The sequence below is a fragment of the Thamnophis elegans genome, chromosome 13 (assembly GCF_009769535.1).
Source record: "Thamnophis elegans isolate rThaEle1 chromosome 13, rThaEle1.pri, whole genome shotgun sequence".
In the NCBI taxonomy this organism is placed as follows: Eukaryota; Metazoa; Chordata; class Lepidosauria; order Squamata; family Colubridae; genus Thamnophis; species Thamnophis elegans.
In genome coordinates, this window is record NC_045553.1 from 918,882 (window position 1) to 935,172 (window position 16,291).

Below are 16,291 nucleotides of genomic sequence, written 5' to 3' on the forward strand. Positions count from 1 at the left end.
GAGCTGCCTAGAACGGCCGACACGGTGGGAACGCGCTTTCCGCTCTAGGCTGCGGCGCCTCTGTAATAAGCACCCTTTCGGTGCCCAATGAACCTCGTCTTCTCCAGTCCGTTGCCCTGTCCTGGGCGGCCTTTGTCAGGAAAGAAATAAAGTATAATATGTATTCTTCTTCTTCATCATTATTATTATTGCACCGCAGGAATCGTAACTATTTTACCAAGATAGGGGAAAGCTTTTCCATTATGATAAGCTTTAAATTAGTGTTTCTCAAACTTTCTAAGGTTTGTGGACTTCAATTCCCAGAATTCTCCAGCCAGCACAGGAATCGATGAACCCTTAATAAGGCCTGTAGGGGACAAATCGTGAATGGCGCGAATGACGGAGGAAAACCGCTTGGAATTCTGAGTTTAGCTCTCGGGGGGGGGGGGGAGAGTACGAAGCGAACTACCTCTCCCAGAGGGCTTTGGGGGCACGTCCGGTGACGTCACGCGCCTGCTCTTCAGCGCCGAGGCGCCGGATATTGCCTCTTTTGCCTTCTGCCCAAGGTAAGGATGGTGCGGCCGCGGCGCTGTCCTCCTGGGGCCCGGCCTTCGCATCCATCGCCATCCGCCTCGGAGAACCGCCGGGCCGGGCATAGGCCGGGCGGGGATGCTCCGGGGGCTTTGGGCGGGCGGCGCCGGGCTGCTTCTGCTAGGGCCGAGCGAAAGATTAGGCCGGCGAGAAGGCCGGCCGGCTCTCCCCGGGCTGCCGTATCACGCCGAACCGGAGCCGCTCCGCCTAGGCCCCTGCAAGCGAGGAGGGGGCGCCCCAGGGACGCCCATTCCAAAGAGGAAGGTTTTTTGGCCTGGAACGACTCCTCGGCCTTTGGAGTAGCCTCCTTCCCTGGCCGGGGAAGCGGATCCAGCCTCCCCTGCCCGCCCCGAGTGGCAGATTCCCTGGAAGCCTCGTGCATCGGGTGGCTTCTGAACCCGGGGCGGAGACGTTTTCTATAGTGTCCAAAAACCTTGGGATGTTCAAGCCGTTAATCGGAATGCAGGTTTGCCTCCATTGAGGGACTTCTACAAATTGCAAGGTTTTACTCACTGAAACGTAGCTCGAGGTCCCAATAATTCCTTGATGCTTCCTAACTAGTTACTACCTTAGTTGCTTTTCCTTGCAAACTATATGTTTGCAAAAAAGGGATGTATCTGGTGTAGCTGTGCAACCGGTTTGCAACGTTTTGGAAGAGGGGAATTGTGTCTGAGATGCAGGGTCTCGGAGCCCTCTGTGGCTTTTCTTGGGTTACGAATTGCAAATGGATGGATTTCTGCTTTTTTAAATTTTGGGTTAGATGGCAGGCGAGAAGATGGCCGGCGAGAAGAAAACCAGGAGGGTCCGGAAGGTCCATGCCAGCCGCAATCCAGTACTGGCCCGAGGGATCGGGAAATATTCCCGGTCGGCCATGTACGCCCGGAAGGCCATGTACAAGCGGAAATACAACGCGCCGGAGACAAAGGTAGGAGAAGGGGGAGACTTTGCAATTCTTAGTGTTGAGGCTGGATAATAATTGGCACAGTGGATTGGGGGGGTATGGATTGGTATAAACCATTTGGCAGCCTGAGGATTTCCCACAATTCCCCGTCCAGCCATGCTGGCTGGGGGATTCTGGGAGTTGAAGTCCACCCATCTTCAAGCTGCTATGGTTGAGAAACAATCTATGGAAGATGAGTGTTTCAAAAAGCAATTGGTCTTAATCTGCCATAATTCATGGACAAACCTTTCTTGATCTGCCTTAATCCTACTGGGGATAAACGAGATAACGCTCCTTGTTAAAACATGGAGGACATTAAGGTGGCCTGATGCAGATTGCAGAATTGCTCCAGCCACAAATTAGGGTGGTTTTTTTCCATTGATTGCAAGTTTGACTCACCAAAGTCAAACAGAGGGAGAGAGCGAGAGAGACTGGGCTGTTAATGGTTAAGAGACTGGCGTTGGGGACACCAGGGACCTCACTGAGGGGTGGGGGGATTTGGGGCCGGTCAATCCTGCCCAGGCTATCCACCAGGGCTGCGATGGGGGAGTCAAATTGGTGAAGGAATGGCGGGGTACAATTTTGGTGTGTTTTTTTTTTTTTACCCTAGATAGAAAAAAAGAAGAAAGAGAAGGAGCGAGCCACTGTCACAAAGCCTGTCGGGGGTGATAAGAACGGAGGCAACCGGGTGGTCAAACTCCGCAAGATGGTAAGAGCCTGTGGCCAAAACGATGTGGCCGAGGGGAGCTGCTGTCCTCTGCATTCCAGAGGCTGCTCTGATTCTTAGCAAAGATTCTTAATTCATTTCTTCCTTGCAGCCCAGATACTACCCCACGGAGGACGTTCCCCGCAAACTCCTGAGCCACGGCAAAAAAACTTTTGCCCTCCACAAGAGGCGGCTGCGGGCTTCGATCTCCCCAGGAACAGTGGTGATCCTCCTCACTGGCCGCCACAGGGGCAAGGTAAGGGGGACCTTGGGGGCTCCTCTCGTTAGGGGCGTTCAGGAGGCAGGCGGAGATCCCAACGACTGACCCTCTCCCCTCTGTCTTTGTGTTCCCAGCGGGTGGTTTTCTTGAAGCAGCTTGGAAGTGGACTGTTGCTTGTGACAGGTAAGCTCCTCTCCATTCCATTTCCATTTATTGAATTTATAGGCCGCCCAATCCCGGAGGACTCCGGGCGGCTTACAGAAATAAGGAATATTAAAAAGGATTAAAACAAATAAGACACAACGGATTAAAAAAGAAACACAACGTGCACCCAGTCTAAGCGGGGCTGGACCTCAGTCAAGAGGTCAACAGCCCCAGGCCTGCCGGAAAAGCCAGGTTTTGATAGCTTTACGGAAGGCCATGAGAGTGGGTAGGGTCCGGATCTCTGGGGGTAGCTCGTTCCATAGGGCCGGGGCAGCAACAGAGAAGGCCCTACTCCGAGGCGTCGCCAGCCGGCATTGTCCAGCTGATGGCACCTGGAGAAGGCCCACCCTGTGCGATCTTATCGGTCTTAGGGAGGTGTGCGGCAGAAGACGGTCTCGTAGATTCATAGCCTCTTTCTTTTCTGTGATCCTTGTTAACGTTCCTTTTTTTCATTGTATACCGTTGCGTATAACGAGTCCTGGTATAAAAAGCAAAAAAAGGTAGCAAATAATAGTAAAATAGTCTCCCAGAGGTGGAGGATCCTCATAAGTTAGAAGAAGTCAGTGCTTTTTGGCTGTCTGAGGTCTCCGTGTGCATTCATCGGTCTTCTCTTTTCAGGGCCCTTGGCTATCAACCGTGTCCCTCTGCGCAGAGCTCACCAAAAGTTTGTCATTGCCACTTCGACTAAGGTTGATATCTCGGGGGTCAAAGTTCCAAAGCATCTCAGTGACGTTTACTTCAAGAAGAAGAAGCTGCGTAAACCCAAACATCAAGAGGGCGAAATTTTTGATACCGAGAAAGCGGTACGTATGGAGCTTCTAGCCCTCCGGGGGCTTCTGTGACGGCTTTTCTGCGTAAACTCAAAAGCCAGCGAGGAAGGGGGCAGGCTGGTAACTGAAGCCCGTCCTGGTTTATGAATCTGTGGACAGATTTTCAAGGCCATTTCAGTATCTTTTCGTTTAAGAAAGCAGATTACATGGAAACTTTTATGTATTTCATGTTTCTGTAGAAACGTGAATGGCATCATACCTGTCTTGACCTTTTTCCTGACGTTTTCCGTCAGAATCTGCAAAATGATGTGTAGGTGATAGAGTCACAGGTCAAAGAGCCTCTTCCAAGAGGGTGTTAGGAAAGCAAAATAGATCGGTTCCACCACAAAACCGCGGACGACAAAATCGCGGTCAACGAAAGCGCGCATTTGGCGTCATCACAGTGCGACGAAAACATCGCGCTGTGATCGAAAAATGTAAAAATAAAGCGAAAACCTTACCCTAACCCCCCCAAACCTAACCCTAAACCTAACCCTAAACCTAAGCCTAAATCTAACCCTAAACCTAACCCTTAACCTAACGCTAACCTTTAACGTAACGCTAAACGTAACCCTAACGCTCTAACCCTAACCCTAACCCTTAACCTAACCCTTACCTTTATGTGAATCGGCTTGCTTTAATTTTATTGTTATTTCAATTTTTAATTTTTTTCGTCGCGCTGTGATGATGTCAAATGCGCGCTTTCGTCGAGCGCGATTTTGTCCTCCGCGGTTTTGACGGGTCACGAAATAGATCCACTTTGGAAAATAATGTTGGCAAGGTTTGCTGTTAAGAAATGGCTATGTAATAGTATACATGTGATTGTATGTTATGAAAATGGAAAATAAAAAGTATATTATAAAAAAAGAGAAATGGCAACGGGGAAGGAACCGCTGGCCCGACTACGACAGAACGTGGGGAAAGGAATAAATGCCTGAAGTAGCATATCCGTTGTTTTTTTTCAGAAATACGAGATTGCGGATCAGCGCAAGGCAGACCAGAAGACTGTGGACTCTCAGCTTCTGCCCGTCATCAAGAAGGTTCCTCAGCTCCGGGGCTACCTGCGTTCGACCTTTTCACTCTCCAATGGAGTTTATCCTCACAAATTGGTCTTCTAAATAGTCTGGAAATTCCGCAGTAAAAGTTTTGGGAGAAAAAAAGTACTAAGAGCTCTGCTGGTTTTATTTTCTAGTGTTGTATGTTGGTTTGTCTGCGTGCAGGCAGGATCTTCGATGGCTGAAAACAAGCGGGGGCATTTGCCAAAGTTCTGCGTCTGATCCGTAGCTTCCTTTCTTGAGATGGGAACAGAAGGGTTGATACTCCTCGCAGACAGCTGGTCATTTGCATCCTTTTTAGGGAATCCTTAAGGCCACTTGGGGGAGGGGGGGTGTCTATCTGTGTCCTCAGCTGAGTAGTGATTTCGGTCTACCCAGACGCAATGGGACCTTTGCAGATTTTCTCCTGTCAATCTTGCAGAGATGGGATGAGAATTTGCCATCACTCTGCGTGGAGGTTCCTTCTACTCATCCGTTTGAAGCCAAATGTTGCATCTACTCAGTTTAGTTAATGGGAGGAAACTGCAGGCGCCTGCTTCAGAGCTCGTCCCTAGGCTCCGCCAGCTGCTGGCCTGCGTGGCCTTCAGTGCCAGTGGGGCAAAGCTATCGCTGTGCTGAAGACCTGAGCCCAGCCTTGGACCACCTGCGTATTCCTGGGTCCATGTTCAACTGGAACGTTAGCTTTGTAAATAAATGGTGTGGTGGGTTTTTTCCCCCTTTTGGCCAGGAGAGGGCGCTGGTGTGCAGGGTTTGAATCACAGCCTTACAAAGGCACTTAAGTTTTAGGCAATTTTATTAATTAAAAATTTTGTGGTTTGAGAAAAGCCACAACACCACAAGCATTAAGAAGCATCTAATCCAGCTTTCCCCAGCTAGGTGTCCCCTCGACAGAGGCCGGGTCTGAATCTCACTTTCTGGGGCTCTCAGTTGTCTGGATCTCTAGCTCATTTCATGTATCACGCCAGGCTGCAGTGTGTTTTTATTAGATTGTGATTTAGGAGGTTGTGTGAATCCAGTTGATGAACAGGCCACCATTTAGAAGACGGGTGTGTGGCAGGACCAGCCGTTCTGGTGGTAGCCATCATGATGGTTCGCGCAGATAAAAGAATGTGGGGCTGATGACCCCTCCAGCTAGCTGTCAGTTTCACAAAGCCTCAGGACCACGGCAATCTTTGAGCGTGTTTCTCTTTTGTTCAGAGCGTTTCTATAACCGCCCATTTTATGCCAAGCTCCGGGCAGCTCCCCCTCTGGTTCTGCAGAAGAGCCTGTGGAGGGTGGGAGGCTTGCCAAGCAAACGACCCGTGATTCCTTTTGGGAAGGGTGAAGAAGAGGCTGCAAGGAGTTTGACCCAGTTTGGGTCCCCATCAAGTCAGGTGCGCCAGGTAAAGGTGGGCAGTTTGGGCTTTAAATCAGGCTGGGGTTCCACAGAGGCCGAGGCTCCTCCTTGCTCAAGTCTCCGGTCGGGATAAACTGGGTTAAAATGAGCAGCGTGGTTCAAACAGCTGCTTCTTTAGGGCTGGCAGTGCACATTTGCTGCACTGGTGGGATACAGCAAAGTTACAAAAGGCAGGTGGAGGGAGATGCTAAAGTTAGCCGTTCAGTCCTTGCGGAGACACCTGCAAAAGTGCTTGGAAGAAAGCCACGGGCACCTTCGTTCTGAAGGCTGCACCCGGCAAGCTGCCTCCCCAGATAGCAGAGCCCGTTTGGCTGCTTTGTGCGGAGGAATGCCGAGCAAAACAATTTGGAAGGAAATCACCCGTCGGCATCCTGGAAGCAGGTCAGCGGTGAGGAGGAAGGACACAGGATGAATGGGACCAAGCCCTGTGTGGTTGGCTGTTGGCAGTGCTAATTGCTCCACTGGCATGAGGTTAGACGAGTAGGATGAATGCGCCTGGTGTCAACAAAATTGACTCAGTGATGTTACACTCTAGTTGTCTATGGAGATTCCCAGCCATCCAGGTCCTAAAGGTGCTTTTTTTCAAGAGGCAACTGGACTTTCTGGTTTTTCTTTGAAGAGGTTTCGCTTCTCATCCAAGAAGCTTCTTCAGCCTCTTGGAAAAGCACCTTTGGAATTACCCTCTAGTACTTGGTTTGAAAAAGCACGTCATCATGTCCCCTAAAATGTCTCTAGGGGAAAGCAATATATTTTCCATTAATTTTGGGGTTCACTCACATTTCCCCTTCACTCCCAAAGCACAAACGGTAGGGAAAAATGTATCCCGAGGCAATTTAAACATTTCTCTTTGATTAAACTGGAAGTGAGGAGCTTCATTAAAGTACGTGAGATGTTCAGTAATTAATACAAGTGGTTCACAGCCACCTCGGCTATGTTAAAGTAATGAACACTAATTGAAAATATCTTGGTTCCTATATTTTGGGAATTATCCTGGAATGGAAAATGGCTGGATTGCAGTAAAAGAGAATCAGGGTTTATGGGAGGGTTGGGGTTTTTTTTGGTATCCCCAAAGAACTGACCTAAACCAGAGACTCTTGGGAAGTATTTGTCATAATAACCAAGCTTGATTTATTGATTTATTGTAGAGGAAATCAAGGACAGAGGAAGCAAGGTTATTTAGTGCTTATTTATTTTTGTATTGAATGTATCTTTGAAATATATATAAAGAACTGTGTATATTATTTCGGCTTTAAGCAAAGGCCAAAGAAAGGTAGCATTTATCACCACAGACAGGGTTTTGCCATATATCGGGTAGTGCTGAGGCATTAGTAAAGCGTTTTAGGTCAAAACAGGATGAAAAAAAAGATAATCCTTGATTCAGGATTCCTGTGCTGTGTTGTCTGAACCCAGTGGTTAGTTAGTAGATCACAACTTAAGGATTAGTGCAGTGTGAACGGATACAAAATAAACATGAGTGTAATCCCTAAAACCAAAAATAAAGGGGAATTTACATCTAACTTAGTTCCCATCAAATAAATTCATATTATTTCATATTATTTGCTATATTAGGTCGTTTTGGAAAAACCATGTATGTTTACATACTTAGGAAGTTCTTTGGATTTGTTGGGTCTCTTCCAAGGCCTATGAATAGCAATAGCAATAGACTTATATACCGCTTCATAGTGCTTTCAGCCCTCTCTAAGCGGTTTACAGAGTCAGCATATTGCCCCCAACAATCTGGGTCCTCATTTCACCCACCTCGGAAGGATGGAAGGCTGAGTCAACCCTGAGCCGGTGAGATTTGAACCGCTGAACTGCTGATCTAGCAGTAGCCTGCAGTGCTGCATTTAACCACTGCGCCACCTTGGCTCTATGAATGGAGGATTGAGTCATTACCTGTCTATTGGCGCAAACAGGTAGAATGGCAACAGAGCCAATTGCCAGAATAAGGAGTCACACTGTCAAGTTACGTAGCCCAAAGCATGATTCATGTGAATTTGTGAGAGGCTTGGGACAAAGAGATGCCCTTTTAAAAATCTCATAATTGGTGGTCTTGTATTAATCAAACAGGATGGAATTATATGATCTTTGGGGGGGGGGCACTTGGGCCAAACTCTTCAGAAGCCAAATAAGAGGCAGATATTAAGTTTTTCAAGCCAAGATTGTTTAGGGATGATTAAATGTTTGTTTTTAAATGAGTTACAGGTATTGCAGGAACGTTAGATCAATATTATGCTAGCTTCTCACGGCTAAAACACACATTGTAGTCTTCCAGTATATATTGTTTTCTTTTGGGTGTCCTAGGTAGGACTAATCAAGATCACAAGGTTGTGAACTACTTCCTCCCTAGACTGGTGTTACTAAATGTTGATGTGTTGTATCACCCTTTATGTTGAGATGATCTTTAGAGGGAGGTTATATCCTGTAATTTCAGGGTAATCAAGGGTAGAGTCATAGTTAAAGGAGTATGGATGATGAGGCTTCAGCCCTGCCCAATTTTATCAGCTGAGATCAGCCCCAAATACACATCCCTGAAAGCATCCTTGATTCCATTGTACAATGATATTTCACCCTATGTAAATGTATTTTAATTTAGGATCAATCTACATAGCTTTCCACTAACAATACGGTTCAGGGATTAAAGCAGCTAAAATGTGTGTGAAGCCGAGCTAAAAATCAGAAGGGAAACAAGCAGAAAGTGATTGGCAAAACAATTTAAATTGGAAAACAAATTCTTGAGTACCATTCTAAATCAAAGAAAATCAATACCACCTTAGAGGAGGATTGTCTCTTGTATATTCACAAGCGCCCTTTCCTGTTTTCTGGGGGCAACATATGATATGGTGTAAACCAGGGATGTCCAACCTTGGCAACTTTAATACTTGTGGACTTCAAGTCCCAGAATTCCCCAGCCCCAGCATTATGTGCTTCCCTTCCCCCCCCCACTTCTGATCATAATGAACATTACAAACAAAACAGTTGCTAGCATGTAAATTGATATTTTTCCTATGCTAATTAAGTAGCATTAAACTTTATAAAAAAAATTAATTGGGTGGTGTGTTAGACTCATGCAGCTGAGTTTTATTTTAACCGCTGAAATAAAAATACACTACAGCTGACCAGATGTTCTCTTGTATTGTTCCACCAGCCCAATCCTCTCAGGGAAATTTGCATATTCCAGCAGGCCCTGTTGATTGTTTAAATTATTGTTTAAGGCTTTGAGTTATAAGATAAGTGTTGATTTAGTGGGAAGCCTGCATACTCATTATGCTATTTTGAACACCGCATTTTGAGAGCCCCCAATGTTCCTTAAGTTATGCGAAATTAAATTGCAAGATAAAGCTTACCAAATTTACTCACTGTAGCTTCTGTGGCCAGGACTTTTGAGCGCTGTCCCACCAGAACTGCCCAAATTAGCTGGTAAGACAAATAATACATAGCTTTATCAAACATCCAGAATTATTTCCTAAATAATACCCTAAAAGTACCACAAAGTCCATTTAGAACCCCCCCTGTGGTTATTTAAAACAATTTCAACGGCTGCTCTTCCAGATCTTTACTGGGAAACTGATTCCAGAGAGGTCCTGCCCTCGCATAATTTATAACAAAAAGTTTTCAAAGGGCAGGATTCTTCGTGTCTGCTTTTAACCCTTTGCTTTGCAGCCATCCCATTGATAGTATCTTCCAGAAGTGGACAGCAACACCTTCATTTCAGCTGTCAGTTCATCGCTTTACTTCAAACGACGGTTCCTGAATCTGCCTTGCGTGGCTGTTGCTATTGTTCATCCTTGGGCGGGGACGGACTGATTTACCAGTTTGAACAATATCTGCTTTGACATCTCTGTGTCAGAGTTGAAAGAGATGACAATGCTGGGTTGAACCAGGGATCTGACCCTGTTGCACTATTTAAAACAATTTTCAACGGCTTCCGTTTTTAACCCTTTTTAAAATTCATTTTCTATAAGCCGCCCAGAGTCCTTTGGGATTGGGCGGCCTATAAATTTAATAAATCCAATCCAAATCCAATAGTCTTGCATGCCTCTGACCTTCTTGATAAAATGTCCATTCTCTGAAGACATGGATGGCATGGCCATGAAAATGAAGGGACCACACCGGCCTCCACTTTTAAGCAAGGTTTGTTTTTCCAGTTTATCCTGCTGCAAATGAAGGACTCTGATAAAACATCAGTTGGATATTATATGATACGCAGTGGAGGTCACAGATCACCTTAATCCTGTGGTTCCCAATGTGGGACCCAGGCCCCACAGGAGGGCAATTTGATTTTTAATGGGGGCAGTTTGAACCTTGTTTAAACCAAGTTAATGGCCTTTTAGGCTTCCTCCACGTGAGTTCACTTTTTGAGTAAAATAAGAATTGTATGTTGGGGGCATCAGGATTTTAAAGATGCTTAGGTGGGACATGCCCCCCCCCCCAAAAAAAAGTTTGGGAACCACTGCAAACCCATTAGCTGCATGGAACCAAAAAAACAGCGCAAAATTAATAAAATCGTGTTTTTTCCCTGCTCCCAAACGGTTTTATATTCCTAGCCACCATCCTGAGCATTTTTAAAAACAAGACATAGGGGGAATATCAATAGTTTTCTTTCCATTATAGTATCAGCAGTATTTTTCCAATAAAAAAATAATAATATTGCTACACAAACACACACAAAAACCCATTCTATGCTTGTTTTTAAAAAAAATCTTATTTTTATAAATAAATCAAGGTGGGGAATAGGCGCAGCGGTCCTCCCTCCCCCACAACAACCCTGTGAGGTAGGCATGAATGGGAGGGATGGAGTAGCCCAAAGACCAGCTGAGCTTGTTGATCGGAAAGGTTCAGCAGTTCGAATCCCTAGTTTCCTGGTTCAGCAGGGGGTTGGACTAGATGACCTCCAAGGGCCCTTCCAACTCTTACTGTTAAAAAAAAGGGTCACTCTAAGGCTGCCTTCCATGCCTAAGGTGGGACTAGAACTCCCAGTCTCCTGGTTTTGAGCCTGGTGCTGTTTACTGTTTGTCGACCTTAGCCACTGTTACGGCTTGTGGACTTCAACTCCCAGAATTCCCCAGAATTGAAGTCCACCTGTTTTAAGTGAAGGAATTCTGGGAATTGAAGTCCACCTCTGTTTAAAGCGACCACGGTTGAGAAACGGGTAAGAAGCGCCACCACCGAGGCAGAATGGACTCCCACTTCACTTGCCCCCCTCGCGCTCTCCTTTGCGCTTCCCCGCCCTTTTAAGGGCCGGCGAACCCCCTCACCTCCCTTCCCCGGCGGCGAACAACCGCCGCTCTGAGAGGCGATCCAAGGCGGGCGGGCGGGTGACTCCCATTGGTGCGCCAGCCAATGAGCGGCGGCGGGGCGGGGCGGCGCGCGCGCTCCTCCCCCCCCTCCTCCTCCTCGGCGGCGCGGGGCATGCCGGGCCCCCCTCCTCCCCCCCCCCCCCCCGCACGCCCGCCTGAGGCGCTCGGCTCGCGCGCCTCCAAGATGGCGTGGCGCCGTCAGCCGGGCGCGTGAGGAGGCCCCGCCTCCCGCCTCCCGCCGGGCCCCGCCCATCATGGCGGGGGGTTGAGGGCGCCGCCTCCGCCGCTCCTCCTCCTCCCCCGCCCGCCTCGCCCGGCCTGCCTGCCGGAGCATCCCGGCTTCCCCTCAGCCGTCCCCGCCCGGCCTCCTGGATGGGCTCCCCGGCGGGCGCCTCGGGCTCCGCGGCGGCCGCCGCTGCCGCCGCCGCCGCCGACTCGGCGCAGTGGCTGTCGGTGAAGGAGGAGACCATCTTCCTCCACGACGGGCTGATCCGGGTCACCGACCTGGCCGAGCTGCCCAGCGAGATCATCGGCGTGGCCGAGCCCGGAGACACCGAGCTGGAGGTGAGGGGGGAGGGGGAAGAAAGCGGGGGGGGGGGGGCTCGGACAATGGCGGGTGAGGGGGGGGGGTCGCCAGGCCTTTACCTGAGGGGAGTCGAAGGCCCCGGCCTGGCCCCCCAGCATCGCCCCCCTCGCTAGGCCGGTTGGGGGAGGGGGCTGATAAGGGGAGAGGCTGAAGGGGGGGCTGGACCTTGGCTTCTCCCCCCCCCCCCAAGGGACCCTGGGGGTCCCACTGAGGCAGGGAAAGGTTAGAGGGGGAAGGAAGGAGAGAAGGGGGGAAGGAATAAGAGAGGATGGGGAGGATGGAAGGTGGCTGGATAGGTGAGAGAAGGAAGGGAGAGGGGGAAGGGAGGAAAGATTAGAGAAGGAAGGTTATAGGTGAGAGGAGGAAAGAAGGATTAGAGAAGAAGGAAGGAAGGAAGGAAGGAGAAAGGTGCAAGGTAGATTGGTGAGAGAAGGAAAGAAGGATTAGAGAGGAAGGAAGGAAGGAGAAAGGTGCAAGGTAGATTGGTGAGAGGAGGAAAGAAGGATTAGAGAGGAAGGAAGGAAGGAGAAAGGTGCAAGGTAGAGAGGTGAGAGAAGGAAAGAAGGAATAGAGAGGATGGAAGGAAGGAAGGAAGGAAGGAAGGAAGGAAGGAGAAAGGTGCAAGGTAGAGAGGTGAGAGAAGGAAAGAAGGAATAGAGAGGATGGAAGGAAGCTGGATAGGTGAGAGAAGGAAGGGAGAGGGGGAAGGGAGGAAAGATTAGAGAAGGAAGGTTATAGGTGAGAGAAGGAAAGAAGGATTAGAGAGGAAGGAAGGAAGGAGAAAGGTGCAAGGTAGAGAGGTGAGAGAAGGAAAGGGATTAGAGAGGAAGGAAGGAAGGAAGGAAGGAGAAAGCTGCAAGGTAGATTGGTGAGAGAAGGAAAGCAGGAATAGAGAGGATGGAAGGAAGCTGGATAGGTGAGAGAAGGAAGGGAGAGGGGGAAGGTTATAGGTGAGAGAAGGAAAGAAGGATTAGAGAGGAAGGAAGGAAGGAGAAAGGTGCAAGGTAGATTGGTGAGAGGAGGAAAGAAGGATTAGAGGGGAAGGAAGGAAGGAAGGAAGGAAGGAGAAAGCTGCAAGGTAGATTGGTGAGAGAAGGAAGGAATGACTACAGAGGAGGGGAGGAATGGAAGGAAGAGATGAGAGAAGTAAGGATCCCCTCCCCACTTACATCTGTTTGGGGGTGGGTGGGGAACGAGAGGCACCCGGCTCAGGGGTTGAATGAAGGGAGGCTGTCCACATGGGGAACCCTCCCACTGGAAATGGGGGGGTCATCAGAAGCCTTCAAATGGAAGCTACTGAAATAAAGGGGAGGGGAGGGGGAAGGGTGGGAAGGCCAGTGGAAGGTGTGGGATAACCGCCAAGGAAGAAGAACTGGGGGGGGGGGGTGAGGAAGGTCAAGGGGAGAAAGTGGCCTGGGGACAGGAGGGGGGAAGCTGCTGCCCTTGGAGAGATGCCTGGCCTCCCAAGTGAGGAGAAACAGGTGGGGGGAGGAAGAGGAGGGCCGAGCTTGAAGGACAACCTCTGAAAGGCCAGAAGATGAAGGAGGGGAAGATGGGTACTGGGAGATGGCAGATGGGGGTGGGCAATGAGGAGTGACTGTCGGGGGGCGGGGGCAAGAGAGCTGCTTTCTGCTTTCTCTCCTGGCGTGTTGGAGGGATCCCAGGAGGATGAAGATGCGGGCAGGAAGTCCGAAGCCCATCCGAGAACCGGAAGGAGCATGTAAACATTGGGGCAGCTCTGGCTACCTCCACGTTGCTCCATAGGCTCCCTGTCGCAAAGGTGATTCAGCAGTAAGGAAGCAGCTGTGGTTGGGCATCTCTCCTCTCTTTTCCTCCTGGGGAGCCCTTTCCCCCAACCCAGGGGGATCCTCTCATCCCGGTTTTTCTGCGGAAAACCTGGTTCTGACATGCGCCTGTGTGGTTTACTCCGGTTTATGGCCCAGGAGCCGAGGGAGAGGAACCATGATGCTTGCCAACCTCGGCTTCTTCCTCCCTAAAAATAGGGGCAGCCGAGCCCAGGGCCGCCAATGTCTTTTCTGCCAAGGCTCCTCTGATGCGCCTCCCTCCGTCACTCCGCCCTCTTCCCCAGCCGGGTGGCTCTCGGTGACACAGGTTCTTTGTCAGAAGCTGGGTGGTGTGAACCAAACGGGGGACGGTTCAGCAGGCACCGCATTGGAGGCTTATGCTCGGTCACCTGCGTTTGTGTCAGGAGCTTGAAGGGAGGCTATTGTGTTGCCGGGAAAGAGCCCAGGCTGCCCTCAATTCTTTGGGCTTCGTGGGGACAAGGAATGGAGTATTTCCTAAGGGGGTGGAGGGTGGAAATGCCACTGGCCCGCGCATCGTAAGTCTTTTGTTAAAATAAATGCTGACGGCCGTTTTTATTTGTTTTTGTTGTGATCTGTCGAAGAACGTGGAACGGTTTGTGGGTCTTGTGGTCCAGAAGGCAGTGATCCTTTTGGGGGGGGTGAGGCTTTTTTTTTTTGGCATCAATATAGTTTGCATAGAATAGAAATAGAATTGAGCCCATTAGTTCTGCAAGCCTGCTTTAAATGATGATTAATCACATGACAGCCCCGTGCGGTAATTGCTCGGAGAGCATGCTGTACTTTCAAGGTAATTGTACGATCTCTACAATTGTTTAGAAAACATGTCGTGGAATGGAAGCTGACAATGTGGATGTTTGGGGTTCCTGAAATGTAAATAGCAACTGATAAGCCTTTGCTCTCCCTCGGCTCTCCCCAAACCATGTTCAACATAGAAACGGGAGGCCAAAGGCCAGCACCACAACCAGCCGGCAGAGCCCACAAGGGCCCAGGAGCCGGGCAGGAGACAGGTGCAGTTCCAAAGGTGGAAAAGCTGCTGCTCCCATTAATATTTGTACTGTTTACTTATTCATAGCAGACCAGTGTTTCTCAACCTTGTCAACTTGAAGATGTCTGGATTTCAACTCCCAGAATTCCCTAGCCAGCGAATGCTGGCTGGGGAATTCTGGGAGTTGAAGTCCAGACATCTTCAAGTTGACAAGGTTGAGAAACACTGACTTAGACTTATATGCCTCTTCACAGGGCTTTGCAGTTTTCTTTAAGCGGTTTACGGAGTCAGCCTAACAATCTGGGTCCTCATTTTACCCACCTCTCAGAAAGGTGGAAGGCTGAGCCAACCTTCAGCTGGTCAGGATCGAACTGACTTATTAAATTGATATGCTGCCCATCTCACGATCGAGTGACTCTAAGCATACATTTCTCCCATGTAAAAATGCAGTGGATCATCTCAAACGTCCCAGAGGTGCTTTTTTTTTCAGGAGGAGGCAACTGGAGGCAACTGTTTTTTTCCGAGACATTTCGCTTCTCATCCTAACCATCCGGTCAGAGCTGAAGAAGCTTCTTGGATGAGAAGCGAAACGCCTTCAAAAGATTAAAACAAGGAAGTCCTGTTGCCTTTTGGGGAAAAAAAAACACTTTTGGGACAACCAGGACCTGGATGGCTGAGAATCTCTACAGACTATCCTCCCAGATGCTTTCGGTGGGGTGAGGTACCCCCCCAGATTACATGTGGCAGCTTTGCCCGTTGAGCTCAAAATGAGTAAAGTTTCTTGAGTTCCCGTTTGACTCCCGAAGGCCAACATTCACCTGGGTCCAGGTGTTCCTCTCCTAGCATCCAGTTGGAGGCTTCTGGGGTTCCCAAGAGAGGTGGGGACCCAGTGTTCTCTCCTCCTGTGGGTCCCTGCAACTGGTTGTCCCCACACAGAGGCGGCCCTGGGCCTTTTGAGACCAACCTCCCTCCGTCCGGCTGTCCTCCCTTGACCCGGGGGAGGGCCTTCTCTGTGGCAGCTCCGGCCCTCTGGAACGAACTCCCCGCAGGGATTCGGACCCTCACCTCTCTCCAGGCCTTCCGGAAAGCCGTCAAAACCTGGCTGTGCCGGCAGGCCTGGGATTGATGAGTTCCCCTCCCCTCTCGACTTGTGTGGTTGTATGATTCTTGGCTATTTTAATTACTTATTCTGTTCTATGTTCCCCTTTTCCCCTTTTGAGTTGTTCGCCGCCCTGAGTCCCTCCCGGAGAAGGGCGGCATACAAATAATAAAATTCAATTCAATTCATCCGGTCCCTGGTCGTCTTCATATCACATCCTCCTCATACCTTGCGGTAATGAATTCCGCAGATTAATTGGCCGCAGTGTGAAGGAGCTTTCTTTTGTTTCCGCTTCTTTTTTTCTCTCTCTCACCAGCTTCCCTGAATGGCCCCTGCGGCTAGGGATGGAGGGGGGGGGGGAGAAAGCAGCAGCCCCCGGCCCTCTTTTCTCCACCCAGGGCATTATTCTATTTTTTTTTTTTTTACCTTTCTGCATTTTGTTCCCGTCCCTCCCAGTTGTTCCAGCTTTTTCTCAGCTCTTGATAGTTTTGGTTGCCCTTGTCTGCATTTCCCCCCCCCCTCCCCAAGTTCTTCATATCCTTTTCAAATCTGATGACTAAAACCGAGCATACTATTCCATGCTGTATAGATCTGC

The 16,291-nt window shown here is 49.4% G+C and overlaps 2 protein-coding genes across 7 annotated transcripts in view; both read left to right on the forward strand.

Annotated features, from left to right (window-relative positions):
• Positions 1–488: 488 nt before the first annotated feature.
• On the forward strand, positions 489–4,612 carry RPL6 (ribosomal protein L6). 2 transcript variants are annotated; one of them, XM_032229908.1, is made up of 7 exons: positions 489–545; positions 1,331–1,495; positions 2,121–2,219; positions 2,329–2,472; positions 2,571–2,619; positions 3,259–3,443; positions 4,415–4,612. In XM_032229908.1, exons 2-7 carry the CDS (start codon positions 1,331–1,333, stop codon positions 4,565–4,567), a joined length of 795 nt encoding a protein of 264 aa, XP_032085799.1. In that variant the 5' UTR covers positions 489–545; the 3' UTR covers positions 4,568–4,612. The 2 variants fall into 2 exon arrangements, with proteins under 2 accessions (XP_032085799.1, XP_032085798.1); XM_032229907.1 differs by lacking the exon at positions 489–545 and adding an exon at positions 1,015–1,036.
• Positions 4,613–11,511: 6,899 nt separating this feature from the next.
• The window catches only part of HECTD4 (HECT domain E3 ubiquitin protein ligase 4), a 71,952-nt gene continuing 67,172 nt past the window's right edge, over positions 11,512–16,291 (forward strand). For all 5 annotated transcript variants that reach the window (XM_032229166.1, XM_032229167.1, XM_032229169.1 and 2 more), the window contains exon 1: positions 11,512–11,764. In XM_032229166.1, the coding sequence (XP_032085057.1) occupies positions 11,573–11,764 (192 nt within the window). In that variant the 5' untranslated portion in view covers positions 11,512–11,572. The remainder of the gene's footprint in view (positions 11,765–16,291) is intronic.

What these genes read in the sequence shown, in the direction of transcription:
- RPL6 (XM_032229907.1), top strand. An exon ending in ACAACGCGCCGGAGACAAAG is followed by an intron (nt 1,496 to 2,120) that starts GTAGGAGAAGGG and finishes TTTTTACCCTAG; the next exon opens with ATAGAAAAAAAGAAGAAAGA. An exon ending in TTTTTGATACCGAGAAAGCG is followed by an intron (nt 3,444 to 4,414) that starts GTACGTATGGAG and finishes GTTTTTTTTCAG; the next exon opens with AAATACGAGATTGCGGATCA.